General features: G+C 41.5%; 1 protein-coding gene across 1 annotated transcript in view; it reads left to right on the top strand.

Moving 5' to 3' along the window:
• The window catches only part of MINDY4B (MINDY family member 4B), a 34,885-nt gene extending 8,292 nt beyond the window's left edge, over nt 1-26,593 (top strand). The window contains exons 4-12 of the mRNA XM_032173847.1: nt 2,794-2,913; nt 3,684-3,775; nt 6,008-6,173; nt 6,721-6,786; nt 11,682-11,752; nt 13,326-13,398; nt 14,040-14,201; nt 23,604-23,784; nt 25,781-26,593. Of these exons, the coding sequence (XP_032029738.1) occupies nt 2,794-2,913; nt 3,684-3,775; nt 6,008-6,173; nt 6,721-6,786; nt 11,682-11,752; nt 13,326-13,398; nt 14,040-14,201; nt 23,604-23,784; nt 25,781-25,923 (1,074 nt within the window). The 3' untranslated portion in view covers nt 25,924-26,593. The remainder of the gene's footprint in view (nt 1-2,793; nt 2,914-3,683; nt 3,776-6,007; nt 6,174-6,720; nt 6,787-11,681; nt 11,753-13,325; nt 13,399-14,039; nt 14,202-23,603; nt 23,785-25,780) is intronic.
• The last annotated feature ends 1,154 nt before the right edge of the window (nt 26,594-27,747 follow it).

Raw genomic sequence — 27,747 nt, 5'->3', positions numbered from 1 at the left:
AGTAACGTGTTACATATCATTGAGTTACCTAGTGAGAAAGTGATCCCCTTGTCCACTCTGACAGGTCAGAGAGAAGGACAGTACAGTAAAAGGCAGTACACATTCACACCTCTTTAATACTTCTTACCTCCCTTTAAAATTATTAAGAGTACAAGGCCCAGTCAGAGCTTTCACAGGCAGCAGTTTCTAGCTGTAATTTATAACATTGTTTTATTTTCATTATATTTTTATCATGTGTGGCAAATGATTTTGATTTCCATTTAAGGAAGTTATATAAAGTGTCCTTCTTAAATAGTTCTAAGTTACAAAATGTGTCCCAAGCTAGTGAAAAGTATTAATTAGATAGATTTCACCCCCCTGCCACCTCCACCAGAACAGGTGCTGGTATCCATGGCTGAGACACTCACAGACGGTTCACATCACAGGACTTTTGTGCAGGCAACCCTCAATACTGGCCAGGAGCCTGGTAGACTTGCTGGGTGGCTAGATCCAGAAGAGAGATAACAATCACTACAGCTCTCAGGAAGCCACATCCATAGGAAAAGGGGAGAGTACTGTATCAAGGGAACACTCCGTGGGACAAAAGAATCTGAACAACAGCCTTCGGCCCTAGACCTTCCTTCTGACAGAGCCTACCCAAATGAGAAAGAACAAGAAAAACAACTCTGGTAATATGGCAAAACAAGGTTTTTTAATGCCCCCCCCAAAAAAATTACACTAGCTCACCAGCAATGGACCCAAACTGAGAATAAATCCCTCATTTACCTGAAAAAGGATTCAGGAGGTTGGTTATTAAGCTAATCAGGGAGGCACCAGGAAAAGGCGAAGCCCAATATAAGGAAATCCAAAATATGATACAAGAAGTGAAGGGAGAAATATTCAAGGAAATAGATGACATAAATAAAAAACAATCAAAACTTCAAGAAACAATGGACACACTTCTAGAAATGCAAAATGCTCTCGAAAGTCTCAGCAACAGAATTGAACTAGTAGAAGAAAGAAATTAGGCGCTCGAAGACGAGGTCTTCAAATTAACCCAATTCAACAAAGACAAAGAAAAAAGAATCCGAAAATATGAACAAAGCCTCCAAGAAGTCTGGGATTATGTTAAATGACCAAGCCTAAGAATAATCAGCATTCTTCTATTATTCTAAGAATAATCAGCAAGAAGAGGAATCTAAAAGTTTGGAAAATGTATTTGGGAGAATAATAGGGGAAAACTTCCCCAGCCTTGCTAGAGACCTAGACATCCAAATACAAGAAGCACAAACACCTGGGAAATTCATTGCAAAAAAATCATCACCTAGGCACATTGTCATCAGGTTATCTAAAGTTAAGACGAAGGAAAGAATCTTAAGAGCTGTGAGACAAGGCCAGGTGTCGTGGCTCCTGCCTGTAATCCCAGCACTTTGGGAGGCCAAGACGGGCAGATCACCTGAGGTCAGTAGTTCAAGAACAGGCTGGCCAACAGGGTGAAACCCTGTCTCTGCTAAAAACACAAAATGAGCCAGGTGTGGTTCAGTCAGGAGACTGAGGCAGGAGAATCACCTGAACCCAGAGGCTGAGGTTGCAGTGAGCCAAGATCGTGACACCATACTCCAGCCTGGGCAGCAGAGCGAGACTCTGTCTCAAAACAAAACAAAACAAAAAAAAGAGCTGTGAGACCAAAGTACCAAGTAACCTATGAAGGAAAACCTATCATATTAACAGCAGATTTCTCAGCAGAAATCCGACAAGCTAGAACAGATTGGGGCCCTATCTTCAGCCTCCTGAAGTATTAATTAGGTAATGGTTGGTACACAAAAATGATAGAAATCATAAAGATGACACTTACATGATTAAAGTAGGGCAGGTATTAAGGGAATGGGTAAAAATCCAGCTGTGTCTACTAACTGGGTGAACAAAGGCAAATACTCTAACTTATTTGGGCTTCGGTTCCCTTATCTGGATAAAAGCTGGATAATAGCACCTACTTCATAAAATTAAATGAAGGGAATAAATGGGAAGCCCTTATCCCAATGCCTGGTTCATAGAAAATGCTCAGTAAATGCTAGATGCCATTGACCAGCCTCGTTCAAATGCCAGTTCTTCCATGAAGCCTTCCTGAGTACTTCAGTCAGAAGTTCTCTCTCCTCCCTCTGTTTTCTCATAGTACTTTTTACTTATCTTATGGAAAGTCACATGTTCTGTCTTGTACATAGCTGTGGGGTATTAGACTTTTTATATAACTATATCCCACACAAGACCTAGTACATGCTAAATGATCAATCAGTCTTTGATTTTGAATAGATTCCCTTTTCTCATACATTTGGTTTATAAAAAGTTTTGTTCCCATTTTTCTGGGAAGCTGTAACACATCCTCTTGAATCTCAACGTGCTGCAGAGTATAGGAAAACCTCAAAGACCCTGGGACAGAGAGAATTCTTGTTTAAATTGCTACTGTACCAGGCTGGAAACATGAGATCCTGACTGTTCCTTTTTTCTGGAGTGAGAGACAAAAGCCCAAAGATGGGAGAGGCAAGGGTTACAAGTCATGGGTATGGGGCAAGAGCTGTAGACACAGAGCAGCCACGGTGAACTACAAGGTAGATGCCTGGCAAAGGAAGGAGAGACACGAGGGACAAATGTTGTCTAGACATCTGCTCAGGAGTTCAGACAATTAAAATCGGGGACTAGAGTAATATGTAAGCCTGACTGTAGAAGGGAATGAGGCCCACCTCCTTGGCTTCACCATGAGGAATATGTCTAGGAAGAATTCTCTTTGGTTGAATCATTTCTCTCCCCTCTTTTCAGAAGCTGCGGCAGATCCTGTTTGGAAACACAGTCCATGTCTTCAGCTATAACTGGAAAAAGGCCTATTTCAGGTTCCGTGATCCTTCTTCTGAACTAGCTTTCACTCTGGAAGTGGGAAAGGTAATAGCCAGTTCATAATTTTAAAAAAACCTTATTCCCACGTTCCTTATCCATATATCCTTCCTGTCCACATCCATGTAAATGCATGTTTTCATTATAATCATATGTGGAAATATATTTATAATGTAAAGTTTAATCTTAAATGATAATAGACTATTTAAAATTACTTTGTAACAAATCTAAAAATCTGATATGGGCCGGGTGCAGTGGCTTACACCTGTAATCCCAGCTGTTTGGGAGGCTGAGGCAGGTGGATCACCTGAAGTCAGGAGTTCGAGACCAGCCTGGCCAACATGGTGAAACCCTCTCTTCTAAAAATACAAAAATTAGCTGGGTGTGGTGGCGCACACCTGTAATCCTAGCTACTCAGGAGGCTAAGGTAGGAGAATTGCCTGAACCCAGGGCGCGGAAGTTGCAGTGAGATGAGGGCAGGCCACTGCACTCCAGCCTGGGAGACAGAGCAAGACTGCACCCCCCCACCATCCCCTCCAAAAAAAACTGATATGAAGCAGGGACATGGTGAAGGCAAGATGGAGGAAGCCATACATCCCCAGTCACCAGTCCACAGGTCTCCACAAAGATGCTAGGCATTGCAGAATCCAGCCCAGCCACAGCACCAGCCACGGCCGCAGGGAGGAGTGGCACAAATATAGCATGGTGTCCCTTCGCAAAGCTCTGGGGGATACCAGGAGGGAAAAGTCTGCAGAGAAGAATAGATAACATTAATTTCCAAGAGTTCTTCACCTCGTCATTCATTCTCCTCATTTCAGGGAGGGGCCCGAAGCATTCAGATGGCTGTGCAAGGATCCATCATCAAATACTTGTTGTTTACCAGGAAAAGAAAAGACTGTAACCTTGGCAAGTAAGAGGACTGTGAGAAGTACTTGAATTACCTATTTCACTAGAATCTTGATATGCTAAATAATTATAACTGAAAAATTCAGGTTGTCTCAGAAAGGAAATCCACTTCCTAAGACAGAAATGGCCCTGTCTGTCCCAGAGAGGCTGGATTCTGCCACTGGGAAGGGCTCTGCTAGGGTCATTCTGAATGTTCAGTTGCAGGGATAATGTTGACAGGTTTTATGCTCTACTGCAGACCACTCTGTCAGGTAGAATTAAGCACCAGGTCTCAGGTGGGCCTACTTGTCCATATTTGATGGAAAGCGCTAACCTAATAATTAGGGAGGAACAAAGGGGTGATATAAAAACCCGATAAATGATCAATCCTCCATTTTTTTTTTTTTTTTTTTTTTTCCTGCAACGAAGTCTCACTTTTGTCCCCCAGGCTGGAGTGCAATGGCATGATCTCGGCTCACTGCAACCTCCGCCTCCCAGGTTCAAGTGATTCTCCTGCTTCAGCCTCCTGAGTTGCTGTGATTACGCCCGGCTGAATTTTTGTACTTTTTTTTTTTTTTTAGTAGAGATAGGGTTTCACCATGTTGGCCAGGCTGGTCTCGAACTCCTGACCTCAGGTGATCTGCCTGCCTTGGCCTCCCAAAGTGCTGAGATTACAGTCGTGAGCCATTGCACCCGGCCAATCCTCCTATTTAACCAGGCTGATAAGGTATGATGTTTGGTTTTTGCCTATTTTTAAAGATCAGCTCAAGTTTATTCAAATTACTTTATTCTTAGAAGTTAACAAACCCCTATCATGTGCAAAGCCCTATGCTAAATATTAGGGGAAATATAAATACTTCTGCCCTCAGGCAGGTAAAGTTGTTACCCCCAAAGAGGAACTAAATGTATAATATATTCTAAGATTGTGAACTGCCAGTTTCCCTAGAAGCAGAGCCCATGATGTGGATTCTTGACGCAAGTGATTTATTAAGGGAGTGCCCTCAGGAGAAAACCATAAGGGAGTGAGGGAACCAGGACAGGGAAGGAGAAGCTGAGGAAGACTGTGGCTTCCAGCAATGTCAGTCTGATGCCATGGGAGCTCGGGTGCATGGTTTGCATTGCAGAGCCTGCCCCATCTTCAGATGAGGGAGCAGGCCTTCTGTATCTCTTGCTCCAATGAGGCACTGGCTGTGGGCCATCCTTAGGGAGGAGGCATAACTCCTGGTCACTTCTGGGCAAGGTGGCTTCAATCCTTCAGAGAAAGGAGAAAAATGGGAGCCACAGTACCCAAAGTAGCTGGAGGATGAGTCCATCTCCTAAGTAAAATGGATCACAGGGAATTCAAATGGAACACACACATTTGCCACATAAAGGTAATGCACTTAGCGCAGCACTGTACTTGGCCTATGGCAAATATTAAATAAATGTGAACAAGTAACTATGTCTGTAGACACGCTGCACAAAGCCTTCCTGAGCCCCCCAGTCACAAGGTGTCTCTACTTCCCCTGTTTTCTCATAGCACTCTGTTATTCTCATTCTATCTTGCAATATGGTTTTGGAGTATTAGGCTCCTTGACTTTTTTTTTTTTTTCTTTTTTTTGAGATGGAGTCTCACTCTGTCACCCAGGCTGGAGTACAATGGCATGGTCTCGGCTCACTGCAACCTCTGACTCCCGGTTCAAACCATTCTCCTGCCTCAGCCTCCCAAGTAGCTAGGACTACAGGCACCTGCCACCATGCCCGGCTAATTTTTGTATTTTAAGTAGAGACGGGGTTTCGCCATGTTGGCCAGTCTGCTCTTGAACTCCTGACCTCAAGTTATCCACCTGCCTCAGCATCCCAAAGTACTGAGATTACAGGCATGAGCCACGGTGCCTGACCTTTTGTTACTCGTTTTTGTATCACCACAGAGCTAGAGGGATTGTATAAATCATTGCTGAGTTAATTAATAAATCTTTATCACGCGTTTCTTTATAAAGACTACAGTTCTCAATGTGAAGTATTTAGGAAATAAGCAAAGTAAAGGTCTCCCACTGTGTAAAGACTGGCTCCCACTTCTTGGGAAGGCTAGACAGACCCTCAGTGTATTCAATGCAGTATAAAAGTCAAGGGCAGGAACTTTGGAGCCAGGTGAGCTGGGTGTAAATCGCTGCTCTCTGACTTTGAAGGTGAATGACCAGGAGCAAATTACTTCATATCTCTGTGGCTAGGTGATGTTCATTCCAATGGTTTCCTACTCCTGCCTTCTGCATTATAGCTTATGTGAAATAAGCAGGAAGGAGCAGGAGCAAGCCCTGGCTGCGGTGCTTGCTGGCATCCTATGGGCTGCAGGAGCAGCTCAGAAGGCCACCATCTGTCTTGTCACTGAGGACATTTATGTTGCGTCGACTCCGGACTACTCTGTGGACAATTTCACTGAGCGAGTAAGTGCAGTCCTCCCTGTCCTGGCAGACGAAAGGCCAGTGAAGCCTGAGCATGTAATAGACTTAGCACGGATATGCAGGTGGGGCCCCATCCATGCTCCTGATGTGATCGGAGGTGCCTTCCAAAGAGGCAGGTATCAAGGGCTATAAGTGATCCAAGCAGACACAACAGAGAGTCCTGTTGTAAATTCCTGCTTATGGAATTCACCAGGATCAAGAATATCTCCCATCTGAAATAATCATAAATGATATTTCCATATCCACTGTCTGAAATACAGCTAATTTCACCTATTAGGAAAAAATCTCTTTCTAGTTTTACTGCTCAAGATATTACATGATTTTAAACTGAGGAATGTAGAAGCTGGTAGCTACCCAGTTTCACTGTGTATGTTTTGCATGGCCTTGCGTAAGATAATATGTCAGTTTTTAGTAATGTGATTATGCAATGAAACAAAAAACACACTTGCAGTAATAACAGTGAGTTGACATCTCTTAGATGTAACTTTCATCTTCCTTTTCATTTTTATCTTCTGTTCCCGATTTATAGCTCCAGCTGTTTGAATTTTTAGAGAAAGAAGCCGCTGAGAAATTCATCTATGATCACTTACAATGTGTAAGTGTTTAAGTGTTGAGATAATTCCTTTATGTTGACTGATCTTACAGGGATCTTCTTCCTTTCATAAAGTCTATTTCTAATGATGCCTGTTAAGAAAATCAGGTCATTTTGAGGGCTAAGAAAGGGCAGAATGAGAGAACAAAAAAGATCTGCCTCTTCCTCCTCACAACCTAGAAAGAGGCCAGATCACACACAGACCCACTCACAAATGCATCTTTTTCTTTGGTTAATCAAGACCAGAGAATAATCCTTTAGAGAGTATATACCAGTATTTCTTTTGTGGCAAGCAGTCCTGTCTCATTAATGAATAAAAAACAAAATAGTGAAAAAATAAAATAAAATAAGGTTCTTGTCTAAGCTGCCAAAATGACCATTCACATTGACTCCAAGTAATTGGCTTCTTGAAAAGGTGGTCCTGTTTCACCTCGTCTATCAGCACCTTCCACACAATGTCCTCCACTGCAATGATTCTTCCCTACCCCCAGGGTGGAAAGGGGACAAAGAAGGGTGCGGTGATGGTAGAAAATGGAAGACATTTTTAAGAAACTTCTGTGGAGAAAGAAAAGCTTGGTTTCTGAAAAATCAGAAACCTACAATGTGAAAGCAGAGGGAAATTAGCAGGATAACCATGAAGTGATACAACTGTTAATTGCATGGAGCAGGGAAATGTGATCTCATTTCTGTTGAATGAGTTAACAAGGTCTGTTGTTAACTTGTGTGATAGGCAGAGGACTAGTCCCCCTAAAGAAGTCCAAACTCTATACCCGGAACTTGTGAATGTGGTACATTATATGGCAAAGGGATATTAAGGTTGTTAGTTAGCTGACTTTAAAATAGGGGAAGGATCCTGGATGACCCAGGTGGGCCCAGTGGAATCACAAGGGTCATTAATATGGAAGAGGAAGCAAAAGAGGAAGTCAGAGAGAAGTGATAGGAGAAGAGTGCCCCCCTGCCCTTGCGGGCTTGGATCCGCTTCGATGATGGAAAAGAAGAGCCATGAACCAAGGAATGTGAGCAGAGCCTTTAGAAACTGGTAAGGACTAGGAAACAGATTCTTTTCTAGCATTGCTAGAAGGAAAGCTGCCCTGCTGACATCTTGATTTTAGCTCATTAAACCCATTTCAGACTTCTGACTTCTAGAACTGTAAGATCATAAATCTGTAGTGTTTAAGCTATTAAATTTATGGTAATTTGTTACAGCGGCAATATGAACCTAGTAAAATCTGTATGATAGATTTTACGTACCTGACGTGAAATGTTGAGCTAGAAGCCTGCTTAGGGATTCTTTGTTGTGGGCAGGAGACATTGAATGGGATTACACAGATATAGAGGACCCATTTAAGAAATGACCCTTTCAGCAAAAAGAGGCAAACTCCTCCCTCCCTGTCTTCCATCTCCACTCAAATCTGGGAGAGTCTGATTCCATAGGAAGAACCCCCTCCACCCACACATATCTGCAAGAAATTCTTAAATGTAGCCACGGTTGAGATCCGAGGATCAGAGCTGAAGCTATACACAGGCTTCCCCAGTCAAAGACTAAGGGTTAAGCTGGAATAATCAAGGCCCTACACAGAAGTGGACTCTGCAACACAGGTGGGCTTGGCATGAGAGCTAAACATTACCTTAGCCACACTAGGGAAGGGCTGGTGCCATTTCCTGAGTGAGGGGAGCTTGATGGTGTATATATACTCCTCTCAAGGACCTCCCCGAGATGGGGTTGCACATTGTGATCAGCACCCCATCCAGAACTTTACCAACCCCCCGTCAACTATCAAAATGCATCAATCCTGTGTCTCATTCCATTTGGCGGAGATCTCAAGCTGGAGGTCTGAGGGCTACATGTGAGCAGCAGATCTTTTGTTATGGGTTGAACTGTGTCCCTCTAAAATGATATGTTGAAGTTCTAACCCCCTCCCCTGGTACCTGTGAATATGAATCTTATTGAAAATAAAGTCTTTTAGATGTAATCAAGTTGAGATGAGGCCATACTCAGTTAGGTTGGGCCCTAATCCAGTGGCTGGTATCTTTATAAGAGAAGGAAAAATTTGAACACAGACACACAGGAAGAACACCATGTGATAATGGAAGCTGACACCAGAGTGATGCTTCTCCAAGCCAAGGAATGCCGGCAACCACCAGAAACCAGGAATATGCAAGGAAGGATTCTCCCCGAGGGCCTTCAGAGAGAGCATGGCCCTACTCTTTTTTTTTTTTTTTTTTTGAGACGGAGTCTTGCTCCGACGCCCAGGCTGGAGTACAGTGGTGCCATCTCGGCTCACTGCAACCTCCGCCTTCCGGGTTCATGCCATTCTTCTGCCTCAGCCTCCAAGTAGCTGGGACTACAGGTGCCCGCCACCACACCCGGCTAATTTTTTGTATTTTTAGTAGAGACGGGGTTTCACCATGTTAGCCAGGATGGTCTCAATCTCCTGACCTCATGATCCGCCTGCCTCGGCCTCCCAAAGTGCTGGGATTACAGGCGTGAGCCACCGCGCCTGGCCATGGCCCTACTCTTACACCTTGATTTCAGACTTCTAGCTTCCCAAACTGTGAGAGAATACATTCCTATTGTTTTAAACCATTCGATTTTCTATAATCTTTTATGGCAACCCCAGGAAACAAACACACCTGTCATATGAGATCTGCAGCATTAGCCTACAGTGTTGTTTTTTACAAATTTGAATCAGTGAATCAGAAGTATTCAGGAAATTCCACATAAAAACCTAGATTTTTGGCTTTTATCAAAAAATCAGAAAATCTGGCTACACAGGGCCTATATTCTTGCATGTCCTCAATTAGCTGACATAAGAGGCAGCTACCCTCATTAGACAAGTTTTGATAGACTGATGTCCACATCCTAATCCCAGAAACACATTAATACAGTAGTCCCTCTTTATTCTTGGTTTTGCTTTCTGCTGGTTCCGTTACCCTGGTCAACTATGGTCCAAAAATATTAAATAGAAAATTCCAGAAATAAGCAATTCATACATTTTAAATTGCATGCTATTCTGAGCAGTGTGATGGAATATCTCACCATCTCACTCCATCCCACCTGGGACGTGAATAATCCCTTTGTCCAGTGGATCCGCACTGTAGATGCTCCATACCCATTAGTCACTCACTCAGTAGCCTTCTCTGTTATCAGACAGTCACATTGTGGTATTTCAATGCCTGTGTTCCAGTAACCCTTATTTTACTTAATAATGACACCCAAACACAAGAATAGTGCTCCCGGTATAGTGCTATAAATGTTCCACACTATTATTATTGTTGTTAATCCATTACTGTGCCTAATGTAAACTTTTTCATAGGTATGTATATATAGGAAGAAACACCATGTATACAGGATTTGGTACTATCAGTAGTTTCAGGCATCCACTGGATAATGGAACTTATCACCCATGGATAAGGGAGACTACTGTATGTTACCTAACTGATTGAAGGGATTTGCAGATGATCAAGTTAAAGATCTTGAGAGGGGGTGGGGGACATCATCCTGGATTATCCAGATGGGCTCAATTAATCGAAAGGGTCTTCATAAGGGAAAGGGGGAGGCAGGAGAGTCAGAGAAATGTGACCAGTGAAGCAGAGGGAGGAGGGTTATGTGATGTGGGGCCACTAGCCAAGGAATGAGGATGGCTTCTAGAAGCTGGAAAAGGAAAGGAAACAGAATTACCCCAAAAGCTTCCAGAAGGAACACAGGTTTGTGAGCACTTTGATTTTAGCACAGTGAGACCCATATTGGACTTTTAACTTCCAGAACTGTGAGATAATAAATTCGTGTTGTTTTAAACCACCAAGCCTGTGGCACTTTGTCGCAGCAGCAATAGGAAACCTATATATAAAAGCATCTGTTTGCATCAGGCCCCACCCCTCCCCATTTCTCTCACTCATTTCAGTACCTGTCTGGCTCCTATGGCACTGGAACTTATTGTGCTACGTGAAGGCCCTGGCCCCTGTCAGGTCACACATAGCAAAATGGATAAATTAATCCATAAAGGGAAAAGCATATGCATTTTAGCAAAAGTCTCCCTAAAGAAGACTTTAAAGATGTTTTAACTCTGCACCTAGAGAGCCAGCCAGGGAAGCTACTCTACTTGTCAGCAAGTAGAGTGTTGACATCAAGCTAAATAAAGCCAACTGATGAGAAGCCCTGAATGTTTATTAGACAGTTTAGAATTGATCCTAGAGATTGCAAGTCACCTTCAGCAAATTCTAAGCAGAAAAGAAAGCTGTCAAAGAAAAGGCAGAGGAGAGTTGCATTAGAGAGGGACACATATTAATTTTGCTGTGGATCTAGCGAATTCCAAGAACCAAGGAAGGTTAAAATAATTAATTACTTCATTTAACTTTTGCAATAAACCTGGAGAAAGGTTCTTTTTATCTGTGATTGTGGATTAGATTGAAACTCAAAGAAGTTAGTAAGTAGAAGTTAGAAAGCAGTAGAACCGAGGTGTATAACTCCAAAGCGAGTTCTACAAAGCCTCTCTGCTCTCCCTCAGTTTAATGGGGCAATGAGGAAGGACATGAGGAGAGAAGAGGCTGGATAAGGAGAGGGCAGCCAAGGGCAGCAAAGAGCAGCAGTGAAGTGGGCTAGAAAGGACATACTACACCTTGGCCAAGGTTTGAAGAGAATCACATGGTAGAAGTGCAGGACAAAAAGATAAGGTGAGGGCCAAGAGAATGACAGCACCATTGACAGGCATGAAGCAGGGAAAGAGAATAAATTTTAGAGTAGGAAGACTTAGGGAGGCAGAGGAGCTCATTCCTTTTGGCAGCCAGGGGGAAAAAATTCTCTCAGCCTGTAAATCTTTGAATTCATACTCACAGATATATGCGTCTGTGTTGCTTTTAGACCAACATGCTTTTCTTTTCTTTTCTTTTCCAAACAGTTCAGAGGGGAAGGAAGCCATGGTGTCATCCTGTTTCTATACAGCCTGATCTTCTCCAGAACATTTGAAAGGTAAATTCTACAGATGTTGACACAGGTAATTTCTATAGGATTGGGGTCACATAAACAATGTACTCTTTGTGTTGAAAAATCTCCATATTGGAAACATGAATGCAATGTTTTTTTTCTAGTAGATTCTCTTTTGTTGACACGTACTTTCCTACAGTTGGTTTGGCCATCTTAATGGGCAAGTGGATGTCGTCAGTCAAGTTTGAATCTGTTCTTATAGTACCCTAGTAGGTTCCTCCTTCTTGTGGCTATAAATATTGGTGGACAACACCAAAGCTTGTTTGTACAAGTTTCATAAATAAATACATTTTATTATTTAGATCCATGATAAGGTATATCCTCAGATATGCATTTTGCCTGTATGATATGCAAAGCTCTGTTCTTGGCACAGTGGAAAGTACAAAGAAGAGAAGATATGGCCCTGTCCTCCTGCAGAGTCCAGGCTGGAAAAGACAAGGGGTGTACACAGAGATGCTGGGCAAGTCCCAGGAGGTACCTGATGTGCCAAATGAGATGTAAAGAGAATGAGTCTCAGTGGGCTCCAGAGGAGGAAGGGGCCTCTGCTGACAGGGTGGTCAGGGAAGGCTTCAGGAAAGAAATGGACTTTCTTCTGAACCTTGAAAGAAAGGAGAGTCAGAAATAGAGGGCTCTCAGGAGGGAAGTATTACAAGCCCTGCAGCAGTGGTCCTGAAGCTTGTCTTTTTATATACCACCATCACATTTTTACTATGTTATCATTCACTTAACATTAAAAAGAAAATCAATACACATTTAAATATCAACCTCTTCCTAAACGTTAATGTTCTTTAAATCATGTACTATGCTAAAGATAAATGTATTAAAATAAATACAACATTATTAAAATTCTAAAATGTTCAAGTCTATCATACCACCCTTTGAGAAGCACTATCCTGAGTTGTATCTGATGCCACGACGGTACTCACCATGCTTGACCCAAGTCTTTAAGTCTCATTCACAGAAGGACATAAGCTCCAGTTCCATGAATAGATTTGTTCAAGAACACATACAGTTCACATACTAGTATGCAGCAATTCCCCCTAAGTGACAGCAGGAGCCACATTCCACCTTGACCTTATATTGTCAAGGGTGAGACCATGGCCCCTGACATAACAGTGGAAGCTGCCCTTCTGCGGCCAAGAAATGGCCACAGTGGTGTTTTCCATTTGGACAATCTGTTGAGATCTGCCTTGAACCAGCACTCTCCGGTGTGGTCATGTGTCACCACCCTGAGCCAAGTGCATTCCTTGTCACATAGAACAAAGAGCTTCTCTACTGAGCCCCACATCCACCCAGAGCACACACACAGGGATTCTAACATTTGAGACATCTGCACCTTCTCCCTTACCACTTATTACTCACTTCCCCCAATTACATCCACCTCTGCAACCCCAGACCTAGAGGCTTTCCCTGTGAGAGATGGAAAAGTGCAAGTGAGAAACAGTGACTAGGAGAGCCCGTGTTACTGCTGCTTTGTGTTTTGGGGGAAAAGAAACTGCAGGCTCCCGGTGCACTCATTGTCTCTGACTGGATGCTGATGGCTTCTCCCATTCTGCAGGCTTCAAATGGACCTAGATGTCACCACCACTCAGCTGCTACAACCAAATGCTGGAGGCTTCCTGTGCAGGCAGGTGAGCTGGAAGACTCTGCCTTTCTATTGTAGAATCTGAATTAGTTGAATGCCACATGTAGAGTTTGAAAAAGAAAAAAAAGAAAAACAACCTGAATTAGGATTGTTTTCTAATTAAATATATTCTCTCCTTAAGTAAAGAGCAATCCAGTTATCTTTGAAGGAGTATGAAGACACTACCCTGGGTTGCATCAAAATCTACCATCTCATTTTCATAACAGTCCTCCCTAGTTTACCTCCGAGAGCCCTTCATCTCTGAGATCCTAGCAACAGTAGAAAATATCTTGACAAGACCCACCAGGAATCCCTAATAACTGAAAAAAGAAGTGCTATAAAAACATCTTAGCTTCATGCTTCTTAAATCACAACCATGGAAAACAACGTTTAAAAGAACTATTAAAGGAGGAAGGGCAGTAAGATCAGAGTGGGGTACAGAGGGAGTTATGGCGTAAGGTTTAAGAAAAAAAGGTAATAAATGGTTGTTTTAACTCTACCAAATATTTAGGACATACTTTTCCTGAAATACGTATCATGTGATTTCATTTTCACTAAAAATAATTTTTAATGATTTTTAAGAGAAAAAATTAAGTTATTGTTTCATTGCTATCTAAAATATAAATATCTGTAAAATATGCCCTCTAGGCAGTTCTGAACATGATTTTAACTGGAAGAGCAAGTCCCAATGTCTTCAATGGCTGTGAGGAAGGAAAGTCTCAGGAAACACTACATGGAGTCCTGACCCGCAGTGACGTCGGCTATTTGCAGTGGGGTAAGGATGCCTCGGAAGATGACAGACTCTCACAGGTGAGTGCGTTCCAGTCCTCAACCACACAACCAGAATGTCAATATTTTAACAGTTTAAAAGTCTGTCTATTTAGGCAATTCAAACCTGAGCCTACTTTCTCCCTTACTGTCTGCCTGTGTACCTCCCTCCTGCCACACACAGACATTCAGGGAAATTTCCACAGATGGAAATATCCCAGTCTACTTGCTTCATATTTTATTTTACATATTTTTATGTATATAAAAATAGGTAATAAAAGTAATACATACATTTTTAAAGCAATATTTGAAATATACAGATATCCCTGTTTAATGAGGTTGACATATATATACACACACACACACACACACAAAGGAAAAGTCCTGTGTCATCCCCATGCGGCTACACACCCCCTTGACAGAAATAAATACTGTTAGCAGTTGATGGGTGTCCTCCCAATCCTTCATTTATGCAAATGAATGCACACAGCCTACATATTGCTCAAAGCTTAAAAAAAAAACACTGGGAAAAAAAAGGGGGCCCCTACGTTTGAAACTCCTGTCAAAAAGCTTTCCAGCTCAGGGGATTTATAACTTCTGACAACCAGAAACTAAAATGTCCTGTTGAAAAGCACAACCAGGGAATTAAGTAAGATGTGATTCTGCGAAAACAAACAGAAGAAGAGTGACAAAGCAAATATACCCATCAAACCACAAATCAAAGCTGCTTCTGTGATATTTCACAAAAATTTCATCCTAAAACCCAGGGAAGATGAGGCAGACTCTGTAACAACACTTTTCTGGAATGGCCTTGAAACCAGTTCGAATGTCATTCAATTTGATGGAGGATGTAAACCCCCACAAGCCTCCCAACCACCTCTCCCAAATACCAGCAGCAAACAGGGCCTCGCTGCTCAGCGTCTGTCCTGTCCTCCAGCCCTCCTGGTTCCCACTCAAAATGCCTTTCATGTATATAGGGCTTCATCTGTCCCTCTACTATTGTCTCCAGCTACCATGTTATCATGAAACCAGCATCTTGCAACACATACATATGTCTGATGCCATAAAAAAAATAGTGTCTGACTATAGCAGAATTGGCATATTTTGTGTACAAGTGTGCTTTAAAAGTTTGCGTATTATTCCTTGAGTTTGTATTCTTTGCTCATCATAGAAAAATGCGAAGTGATAGACAAGGTAAAAGTAAAAGAAGTAAAACAAATTTCATTACCTAGGGGTCAATCTTTTCAGGAACGCTTTTCAGAAATTATCTTTCTCACATCAATGTGTCTTTTTTTTTTTTTTTTAACAGAGACAGGGGTCTCACTGTGTTGCCCAGGCTGGTCTTGAACTCCTGGGTTCAAGTAATTCTCCTGCCTCAGCCTCCCAAAGTGGTGGGATTACAGGTGTGTGAGGCACCGTGCTCAGCCATATCAATATGTCTTATTCTACTCTTCCGAAACCTGCTTTTCTCGTTTAACAGAAATATCTCATTTAATATCAAATATGAGTATATGACCCTCTATTTATTTATTTTTGAGACAGAGTTCACTGTGTCACCCAGGCTGGAGTGCAATGGTGCCATCTCAGCTCACTGCAACCTCTGCCTCCTGGGTTCAAGCAATTCTCCTGCCTCAGCCTCACGAGTAGCTGGGATTACAGATGTACACCACCATGGCCAGCTAATTTTTGTATTTTTAGTAGAGATAGAATTTTCGCCATTTTGGCCAGGCTGGTCTCAAACTCCTGATCTCAATTTATCCACCCATCTCGGCCTCCCAAAGTGCTGGGATTACAGGTGTGAGCCACTGCCTGGCCTCTCATTATATTTAGACGCTGCAAAGAGTTCTATTGTGTGGATGTGAAAGACTATACTTTGAATACACCTTGGACAGATGATTGTTTATCGTTACAAAGCTCCTAATCACTTTTTCCAGATAATTTGGGAATTCATCTTAAAATTTGACTCCTATAATGAAGAGTAAAACTAAGCCAGAAATAGAGGATTTATAGATTTCATTTTACATACTTTTCTGTTCTTTCAACCATGTGTGGTCACTTGGTGTCTGTGGTTTAACATTCTATAGCTATGAGAACCCAGTAATATGCCAAGACTTGGTTTGAAAATGGGGTAATATACTGAAAACAAGTTCTAGTGGTGACAACACAGAAATGCAATAATGATTTTAGTATTTTGTCTGTTATTACAAAAGCTCTTTCATAAGATTATTTCACTGGATCCTCGCTATAAACTAGAAAGATTTAAAACAGCGTTTCTCATATTTCGGTCATCTGAGTAGGTAATTCAGAAGCTTTTTCATGTCTCTGTGCTACCACTGCTATTATTTGCTTAATGTTGTTCTTTCAAACAACTCACTTAAGATGTGGTTCTAACCTTTTCTGCAGCAGAAATAGATGCCATGGGCTTGATGTGTTGATTTTTTTTCCTAATACACATTTAATTAAACATTTGTTTTTTGTGCCATCCACTTCTTCCCCTACGCAAGTCTGCTTGTGTAGAAGTCTCCTTGTGCCATCCACTTTCATGCCACATGTCACCAATGGGCGCGCACGCGCATCCACACACACACGCACAGACGGGAACCTGGCACAAAGGTGAGGAAGTTCCTACAGCATGTGCAAAATAACCCTGGCCTGGAAATCAGCAGGCTTGGCTGGAGGCCTTGCCATGCCACTCACAGGTATGTGACTTGTACCAGTTTTACCCTCTCTGAGCCTGTTTCCTCACCTACAACACAGGTGCATTCATTTCACATGCACCTGCCCTGCAACCTGATCAGATTAAGGACTGACGCAAAGAGCAGAGGAAATCATGGATGTTGAAGCTCATTGGAAGGCCAGAATATTCTATAGACATATAAGACTTTATAATAGAAGATAACAAGGCATAATGTTATAGTGCTTTATTCAGCTATGTTCGTTCAGCACAGCTAAATGCTAACTGAATACTAATTGGGAGGCTCTGTGTCCAGATACAAAGATGAGCCATATTTGACCACACATACACTGATTGCTACAGGAAGGATACAGGCAATAAATGCTAGAGAGCAGTGATGTCAACCTTGACTGCACATTGAAGTCACCTGGAAATCTTTTACAACTATCAATGCCCAGGTCATCCCCCAGAACAGTGTTAGCTTTATAAGCATAGTCAAACAGGGCCCCACACTTGGAAGGCCCCATACTTTGTTTAATGCTCTAGTGTCTGGTGTCACTGTCTTGAAATTGTTAATGTTTGAACGAGGGCCCCCACATTTTCATTTTGCACTGGGCCCCACAAATTACGTAGCCAACACTACCCAAAGACTGCTTCATTTGGTCTGGGAAGAACCTGGGCAACTGAAGTTTTTAAAGCCCATAGATGATTCTAAAGTGCAACCAGGATTAGAAACCTCTGTTCCAAAGCAGGGCTTCTCAACGTCTGCAGTACTGAAATTTTGAAGTGGTTGTTTGTTGTGGAGGGCTGTCCTGTCCACTGCAGGCTATTGAGCAGCATTCCTGGCCTCTGCTCACTAGATACCAGCAGCACTGGCCCCAGTGTGGCAATAAAAATGTCTCCAGACATTTCAAAATGTTCCCCTGGGGAGCAAAATTGACCCTAGTTGAGAACCTCTGCTTTAGAGGAAGGAGGAAAAAAAATCTCTTTAGGCTTAGCTGATTAAATCTGTGGTGTGCAGAATTGGCCAACTAGCTATTTCAACTGAACTTACAAGAAAGAGTATATCTTCTTTAATCAGTATTAGAAAGGTTGACAGCTTTCGGTTCCTTCTTAACAGTTGCAAGGCTTTGGAAACAGGTTTCAGGTTTTATCTTAAGTTAAAATTAAACAGGTGTTTGTGAAATAGCTACTAAGTTGTTGTGAGAAAAGGGACTATATCAGAGAATATGCCACCACAGAAAGAGAGTCAAGAATTCACAGGGATCCAGCACTGCTGTTTTTTCTGGATCACATTTCTTTCTACGCAAGTCTGCTCAGACCAATAGAACTGCTAAATCATACTCTAAAGAAAATTACCTGCAAAGCCTAAAATATCCACCAATGATAAAGTGGATTTTTACTGGGACCTTAAAGTCAGTCAAGAGGCCACAGCACAAGGTAAAAAAATAAGAGCTTTCCTGCTGGGAAGAGGGCAAAACTTACCAGACCATAGGACCATCACCCAAATGCCTGCTCACAAACTGGAAGTAGGGCAAAGGATGGAAACTGCCCAGGCTAGCTTAAAAATCTACATAGAAATTAGATCTATAATGCTTCCATCTTTTTGAAAAGTGACTAATGTGGCTTTTCATTCTTCTTTCTTGGACTCGGTGTTCTCTCCCCAGAGAGATACCTATGAATTCTGCCCTCAGTGAAAATTGCCTGAAATTGTACACTAATGGCCTGAAACCCTGAGGATGTTTATTATGTTGTCTCTGTCATGCACTTGAAGTTTGGTTTTAAAAAAAGGTATTAAAGAGCAAATACAGGCTGGCAGTTAGTTTTCTTACTTGAACTCCTGGCATGTATGAATATGTTAGAAACATACATATCAAGATGATTTTACCTGAAGGTGCTTTTTTATATCAGCTCATTATACAGGAAATATGTATGAAGTACATTTATAGTCAAGTTTATTTATACTTATATACTTAAGTATATTTATATTCAAGTATATATGAAGCTTATTTATTCATTGTGCTAATAACCTTGTGCATATAGCACCTATTGTGTGCCTGGCCCTTTATGGGTCATTTCATTTATTTATTGAATCCCCACTTCCACTCCAAGTTGTAATCAGTATTACTTTAAGCCCAAGGTCTACCGCTTGGTCATTCATTTCAGAGATAAGAAAGGTATGGGGACTTACCCAAAGCTAGCAGCTAGGCAAGTGTCAGAGCCAGGGATATGAACCAAGGTCTATCTACATTCAATGATCACATTCTGTCCACTGGACCATGCTGCCTGCCATTATCATCTTTGATTATTTTCTGAGAAAGTGGTAAATATAGAAATGCCAGTTCTTAGAATTATACTCTATCATCAGTACTTTTATCATCTATTATATCTATATATAGATATATGGTCTATAATATCTGTTATAGGTATACTCATGTTGGTAACATTTAAATGGTAGCAAATCACAGCATGACAGTTGTGCTCAACAAGCTGAAACTCTATCCACTGACTTCTAGGTTAGAGTGGTTGTGAGCTTGTGTTGATGGTGAACTGCCTCCACTTTACCTCCTGGTTTGGCGAATCGCACTTGTCAGGTGTATGGAAATCCCTAACCCTAGGAGACCGAGCTCAGTGGTGCTCAGAGACATGCTAACCAGAAGACCATTTGACTATATTATCCCCAGAAGTCTAATATTTCACAACATCCTAGCACAGAACTGAAACATAGTGCAGAACAGAAGTTTACTCAAGAAAGAACATGATGTGCTTCTGGGACAGTGCTCTAAGTATGACCGGATTGAAGACCCCTGCAGCCACTACCTTTCCTTTCTGATTCCGTATGAGACCCGTGAAAATGCCAACTAGGTATACAAGTGCTTTGTGGATATTTAGTAGCTCCTGCCTATGGTAGGTGCAACAAATCTGAAGGTTATTTTTATGTACCGATAATAAAAACCTAATATAAGAAAGATTTCTTAGTTCAGAAGAAAACCAACGTGCTGCCTGACAGGTAGATTCTGCTGTCAAGGTGAAACCCATCCTGTAATGCTGCCTCCGTCTTCCCTAAGTAAATCTCTTATTACCCTGTGATAAAATTGCAGAGATTGCAAAAACATGTGCCTTTCAGTCCCAATGTCACAGCCCAGTGGGTGAGACTTTAAAAAAAAAGAGGTATTCTCATTAGATGACATGACAAGCCCCCAGAGCCCACCAGACTGATGGTTCCTGCAGAACACAGCCAGCTACCCATAAGATGAGGCACTATTTTGAAGCCTCCCTGTCACTTTTCTATTTGAAGGTACAGATTTGAGTGTGAGGTTCCAATACCTAAGTGAGAACATAAAGCAGTTTGAGTCTAACACCATCTGGAAAGCCTTGGGAGGTTCACATTATCTTCACACCTGCCACTGACAAGAAAAATCCACTCTGATTTTTCAGGGACTGAAGCCATTTAGGTCTTGCCAGAATTACTCCTACGACAGCCCTGGCAGCACACATCACTATCCCAGTCATACCTTCTTCCCCCTCTACGTTTTCCCTTTAGAGAGTCTGATAGGAAGAAATCCAACTATAGAAGTACCCAGTGAAGCAGTACCCACTGCACCCCGCCACTAAGTCTCTGAGGCAGCGCCCTGCAAACATGAACTAATTTGTCTTTACAACATACCTGCAAACTCAGTGAGAGAAGTTACATCAAGTAAGTATTCCAGGTGGCAGAGATGAGAGCCAGGCCATTAACAGTTATGCACAGGAATTGTCACCAGAAATCAGCGAAGAAAGCACAACGTTTCAAACACCTTTCTCTTGTTCAGATTACCAGCCTGGGGCCTTGGGACTTGCCATATCATGCTCATTATGCAAAGGCATGTTCTGAGCGCCATTGTCCTAGACGGCATAAAAAAAAAGAATTACATGGACTCAATTCTTGCACTCTGATGTGTAGAATTTGTCCATCCTCCTTGCTGTCCTTGTAATTTTACATTGGCTTAAATGATATATGTTATGAAAAGCTTGATTGCTGCATGTGGTGCTGAAAATACTGGGCTGATTACACAATGAGTGAACTTAAGGAGAAAGGTATTTTATTTATAGCACCACTGTATCACAATTTAATTTCCTTTTTACCATGGCAACATGAAGCAACATGCACAAATTCAGCATTGATGGAATCTCACCAATAAAACATATTTAGAATCCTGCTTTTGGGGAGTAGCTGGTAAACTGTTTTTATCCAAAAGCAATACAAATGCTTAAAACGAAAAATGCCAGTCAAACTGCTTATACGGTGTGCCAAGAAGAAAGGGGGATGTAATCTCTGGCTGGATTCAGTTGGAAGGTGCTTTGTTTTGTTTTTTGCACACTTTAAACCAGATGTGTTCTCAACTGTAATCTTAAGGCTCGCCTCTTAATACTCAAAGTGCAGCAACAGTCATGCATGACATTTCCCGTTTCATCAGAATCTGTCAGGGCAAGCAAAGTTCTGCTTGCTCACTGTGAGAGCTCTGTAAGGCCACTTTTGGGGGGTTGAAGGTGGTTGCATTTTGACTACTTCATTTTCTTCCTACTAGAACAAAATCTTGAGTAGCTTTGAGCTCAGGAAAGAAAACTGTTGTATTGCTGCATAAAGTAACAATAGTGTGTCAGTCAGCACCTGGCAGAGTATGTTTATCTGAGTGCCAAGTGAATTTCACCTACATTACAAATATTCTGTGAAACAATATCATATATGTGTATATTCTATTACACCTACCCAGACTAATTTACAGGGAATATCATTAAATTAAAACTGACCAGAATGTCCATTTGAAGTTCCAATGGAATTACCTTTTACTACAAACAGCTCTCAATCTCCTAGTTTTATTCAAGTTTTTCAACCTTGATAATTCCATGACTTCCTGCATAACATATTTTGATTACATATCATCTTAATACAGAAGGGTGCCATAGCAAGAAGGCCTAAGAAAGAAAGTGCTTACTTGGAAATTGGTGGTGGATATCTGGAACTAAAACATATGCTACTGCTTCAATGGCACATCTTCACTGTTTTATTTCTGATGTAACCGGTGGGCAGACTGGTCCCCGTGTTTGATATGTGAAATGCTCACAATATATTCAGCCCGGAGGAGCTACCTCCAACAAATCCTGCACCCATTATGAACATGTCCTGATTGGGGTGCTAGGTTTCCACTCTTTTGTAAACTACCAGTTGAGGTCATTTCTTTTCAGCATAGCAATATAATTTTTCTGTGGTAGCTAAAAGTGAAACGCTTACAGATAAAAGCATCTCTGATTCACCCACTCACTCACAGCTGAAGAATTTAAACTCAAGGAAACAAAGAGATTTGAATAGAGTTATTGAGAAATCAAAATGTCAAGTTATTAGCCTTGGGTTGATAAAGCACGTGATAATTTTTCAAAGCTGGATTTCCACAAGACAGAATTTGTTCCTGAACAAACAGTACAACTCTGAGGACTGAGAAGAAAAGAAATAGAATGGCAACATTGGTTTCTTCAGTTACAGGAAGAAAGGCCAAGCTAAGGGGCTCAGGAATTCTCCTTGGCGTCACATGGAAATCATGGGTTTGTCCATGTGGATATATGTGTATATGTTTATCTCTTTAAGTTGAAATAAATTTAACAAATTTTTAAAAACAGTTTCAATAAATTTTGATGGAAAGCTTTTAAAAATATGTGCTTCCCTGCCTGTGTAAACAAACTGATGGCTATCACTGATAGGAGCGCACTAGAAGGGTGCAGGACCACTGCCCTTTTACTACATCCCCTCCCCGCTCCTACCCCCCAGTGCTGGTTTTTGCAAATCTCATTCACTAGCTATAAGAACTCAAGGCCAGGCCAGGTACATTAATTCCAATATTTGGGAGGCCAAGGCAGGTAGATTGCTTGTGTTCAGGAGTTTGAGACCAGCCTGGGCAACATGGCAAGACACTGTCTCTACAAAAAATACAAAAATTAGTCGGGCATGATGGTGTCCACCTGTAGTCCCAGCTAATCCAGGGGCTGAGGTGGGAGGATCACTTGAGCCCAGGAGGTCAAGGCTGCAGTGAGCCAAGATCACACCACTGCATTATAGCCTGGATGACAGAGCAAGACCCTGTCTTTAAAAATAAAAAACAAAATCAAGGGTAAATTGATTGACAGGTATTTAGAAAAAAACAGCTAACAAGCTGCTGTCTAGGAACATCTTCACAATTGATCATGTTAACCTGTAGATATATGTGTATATGTGTGATGAGTGTGTTTCCCTTATTTTCCAGAAGCTATTTTATATATCTTAAATATCATTTTTTTCTATATTCTAAATAGTTGATGTTGCCAGAAGTCTTACCACCACCTGCTGAATGAATTATTGCCTTATCTTGGGAATGGGAGCAGATATGCTAGTCAGTGACAAACACAGAATTAGTTCTCTTATTCCACCACTACGTTCCTATTTTAGTTTATATATTTATTCTTTACCTTGCCTCAAAACCAGACTGAAGTTGTTTTGCCTCCTCTATGAGGCCACCAAAAAAATTTTAATATAATCCATTAAGATAAAAATGGCAGCACCACTACACCAGATCATTCATAAATGCAAATTTATTCATGATGAAGCCTTCGTTTCAAATCTTGCTGTATGTACAGTGCCCTGCACAGCGACAAGTGCAACAAGAAACCTCAGAGCTGCTTTTTGGTCGCGATCATGTATCGGGATGTGTCACAATGTGGCAAAATCTATATATTTATCTGCATTCCCCTCCCCCTTCCAGGTGGGCAGCATGCTGAAGACTCCCAAATTACCTATTTGGCTGTGCAACATCAATGGAAATTACAGCATCCTTTTTTGCACAAACAGGCGGCTCTTATCAGACTGGAAAATAGAACATCTCTTTGATCTGTACTTTTACAGTGGCCAACCCTCACAGAAAAAGCTTGTGCGTCTTACAATAGGTGAGCATTTCAGACTCCAAGTGTTGTGGACTTTAATGTGCTCAAAGAGATGCGGCTGCCGACGTTTAACAACCGTGTGGACATTCATGCTAGCTCCGCAGGAAAATGCTTCGGCTCAGTTTCTGAAATGAAGCCCACACATGAATCCCATGGCCCTAAACCCAAGTATTGCAATGTGGGGATTCTAAACCTGCTTTACCTAGGAGCAGGGGGGTTAGAAATAGCACAGAGGAACCAATAACTTTTAGGTGAGAGAAAAACAAAAGGTATGGAGCCAGATTTCCAAAAACCATTCTCCAGGGCCTTTGATCTTGGAGCATGAGGTAGTTAATACCTGAGGAAATAACTGGGAAAACCCAGGGAAGAATTGGCTGATGCTATCTCACAACCAAACATCAGATGATCATCCAGTGACGTAAGTAACCAAACTGATAGTAAATTTCTGTTCAAATGAGCAGAAAACGCATTTTTGAGGGACTACTGTGTGCCAGGCATGGGGCTAGACACTGGAAAAACAATGTGTTTTTCCACAGGTCTGCACAGTGGCTCCTCTGTAGTCACACAGACTGGTTTCTTTTATTCCAAAAAGTTCCACAAACATTTAGGGAGGTTCAAATCCAATAGGAGAAGCAGACAACCGAACAGATCATTTCGGTCATAAAGTCCTGAGGGAAAAAGACCAACCTTAAATGTCTTTAAACATTGACCCCCGGACGAGGTATTAACACTGGACAAACTGGGAGTTTGTATCCATAGCCTTCGCTGCATTTATGGAGCATTACTATGTCTGACTTTGCACCACAAGCCTGGCGTTAAGTAATCTTCCATTATTACATGTGGAAAAGCATCTAGTGACTATTTTATCTGTGCAGCTCCTAATTCTTTTTCTTTGATTATGAGAAATACATATTAACCCACTTAACTTAGTATAACATTGACAATATGTTCCTTAAAATATATTGTTGTTTCTACCTCAACTTCCTTCTTTGTGTAAAGCAACATTTTTCATTAGCTCACAAGAATCATTCGCTTTCTGTTCTGTGCATTGTGTTGAAAGCCTCACAGGCATTAACCCGTAACATTCCCAATGGTCACATGAGGTAAGTACCAGATTTCTACTTTTATGAAGTGGAAACTGTGCTGCCCAACAAGTAGTTACTAATTGAATAAATGAAGTTTAGCAATAGATGCTAAGTACCTTCTTAAGTGTCACCTGGCTAATATGAGATAAACTCAAGCCCCAAACCCAGTTCTTGCCTATCCCACTAGAATGCCTTGCCCTCCATCCAAAAATGCAAATGTATTCTAAAAAGCATTGAGAAGTGGGGTCGATTGGTTGGTTGTTTGGAGATGGAGTCTCACTCTGTCGCCCAGGCTGGAGTGCAGTGGCGTGATCCTGGTTTACTGCAAATTCCACCTCCCGGGTTCAAGTGATTCTTGTGCTTCAGCCTCCCGCTGGGATTACAGGCGCCTGCCACCACACCCAGCTAACTTTTTGTATTTTTAGTAGAGACAGGGTTTCACCATGCTGGCCAGGCTGGTCTCGAACTCCTGACCTCAGATGATCCACCCGCCTCGGCCCCCCAAAGTACTGGGACCATAGGCGTGAGCCACCATGCCTGGCCTCTTTTTTTTCCTGACAATATTTAGTAACCTATACCTGGTTCTAGGTGTCACATCATGGTACGGGAAGGTGTATTGCATAGCTTATCAATAGTTATGCACAACAACCCAGGTTACCACTGACTCATTCTGTATGGGGTGTTTCAACACACATGCTACGTCCCAATATGCACAACCCAGGTTACCATTGACTCATTCTGTATGGGGCATTTCAACACACTACCTGCTTGAATCCCCATCTGCTCAACCAGTTGTAGGAGCGCAACTTGCCAAGCCTGACTCCTGTCCACCCACCCTTCTGTCCTTCTTTAGTTGTTTCCTCTGGAATGGCGTTCATAGGCTTGGGTCTAAATGTTGGCTGTTCCTTCTTCAGATACTCACTCCCATCACTGGGAAAGAGACCAACAGGAAGAGAAACATGGACCAAGACGACGGTTTTCACCAGTGGAGATGGCAATCAGAACCAAGTGGAGCGAGGCCACCATCAGCTGGAATGGGACCGTTCCCTTCTTTTAAAGGGAAAACTAGGCCGTGCAGTGAAGTCTGAAGTGTCAGAACTGCTGGGATGCAAAAGCCTAATGTGGGGGAGACCATTCGTTTCCATATTTCTCATTCACAAGCCCCACCAAAAAATATATATATATACCATTAGCAGTTTTTTCATTTTTTAAGTCTCTGGTAAATCCCTAGCTGTCAGCATTGTAGGAGAAACACAGGCCCCCACACCAGGGCCTGCATGGTGCCTCCTCTGTAGTCACATAGACTGGTTTCTTTCTTTTATTCAAAAGAGAAAATGAAGCCTCTCTCTTGCATGTTTTTCCAAAGTTGTCTTTTCTTGGTATAACTCTCCACGAGGATTATGGAAGCAGGCTGCTAGCTTTCATTTGGGGATGAAGTCATTGGTAATGCATCATCGGATTTTTAGTTATGGCAAGAACTCAAGCCTTCTCAAGGACTTCCTGGTATGGACGGCATTCCTTTCCAAGGATACAGTTCATATGCCCACATTAGCAAGTTCTTGTCATTAAAATAGTAAATGGGCTTCGTGGGGTTTGAAGCAGGGGCTATTCCTGGTAGGCTGGCAGCTATAGCAGTTGACATGTGGGTTTCAGTAGCCACAAGGAGACATTCTTTTTATTAGCAGTAGGTTTGTTTCTTTTCTTCAACGCCGGATATAAATACACAAACAGACAAACTGAGAAAAATTCTGATTTCTACATAAAATTATATATAAAAATAAAATCTCTTGTGTCATTATTCAAAGGAGAAAACAATTCTTTTTAGAATATGCTCTTTCCCTGTCCTGTTAAATGCCTATGTTCTTTCTGAAGAGATGCACAGAGTAAACACATACTCCTTCTAAAAGAAGTACACGAGAATAGACACCGCCAGCCACCCCGCTAATCTGCCACCTCACAGACTTAGGGCTCTGTATGCACAATCCAAAGGTTAGTTTCCAAAGAACAATCTTTCTGCATTCATTCAAATTCATTTATTAAATGCATTTGGCTCAAAGAATAATGTTTTAACTTAAGGACCATGTAGAAAATGAAACTTCAAGGTGAATAATAAATTATGTCAGAAGAGAAAGGCAATTTGGCTTGGATTGCGGATTATAGTATCTTTATCATTGGTGTTTTCACTGGGGATTTTATACACCTGACAAATAAGTGGATCCCTACAGACTTTGGGCTTATGTGGTCTTAATCTTACTTATATTGTGCTTTTCCTGAGGTGCGGGCCTGTTTTTTTGTTTTATGGACACCACATTGTTTCTTACTGAATGTCTCTTTTGGAGTTGACTGCTAGAGCCGAATTAAAAAACACACCAGTGCATTAGTAAGGAACTGCTCAGTTGCAAGTAAGAGATCTCACTAAAAGTCGCAAACAATAAAGATATTCCTTTTAACAAGAATTGTCTAGCTAGGGAATCCATGACTCAGATCAATCATGGTTCATCCTCTGAGTCTGAGAACAGGGCACTTGATATTAGAACAAAATCAGGGTTTTGTAGAAGGAAGAAAAGCAGGATGACTGTTGGGTAGTGGTATCGGTCCTTACAAAAGCCAATTTTTAAATTGACCTCATTCTTGTATCCATTTCATGTTCCTTCCCTTATTCCTCCTTTGAATTTTTAATTTGTTTATAATTTATGTTAGTTTGCCATATTTTATATGGTGTTATAATTTGGGTTAAATTATTCCTGGAACAAGTCTATAAATAAGTAAAACAATGGAGGAAAGATTAAGTACCTATGTTTTAGATGTAAAAGTATAATTTTGATATATAAAACTATTAATTACTTTGTATGTCAATGTTCAGTGAAAATAAGTTATTTTA

This window comes from Hylobates moloch, unplaced genomic scaffold (assembly GCF_009828535.3).
Source record: "Hylobates moloch isolate HMO894 unplaced genomic scaffold, HMol_V3 SCAFFOLD_13, whole genome shotgun sequence".
NCBI classification, from domain to species: domain Eukaryota; kingdom Metazoa; phylum Chordata; class Mammalia; order Primates; family Hylobatidae; genus Hylobates; species Hylobates moloch.
The sequence above is the reverse complement of the archived record's forward strand: the minus strand, read 5'-3'. Positions and strand labels throughout refer to the sequence as shown.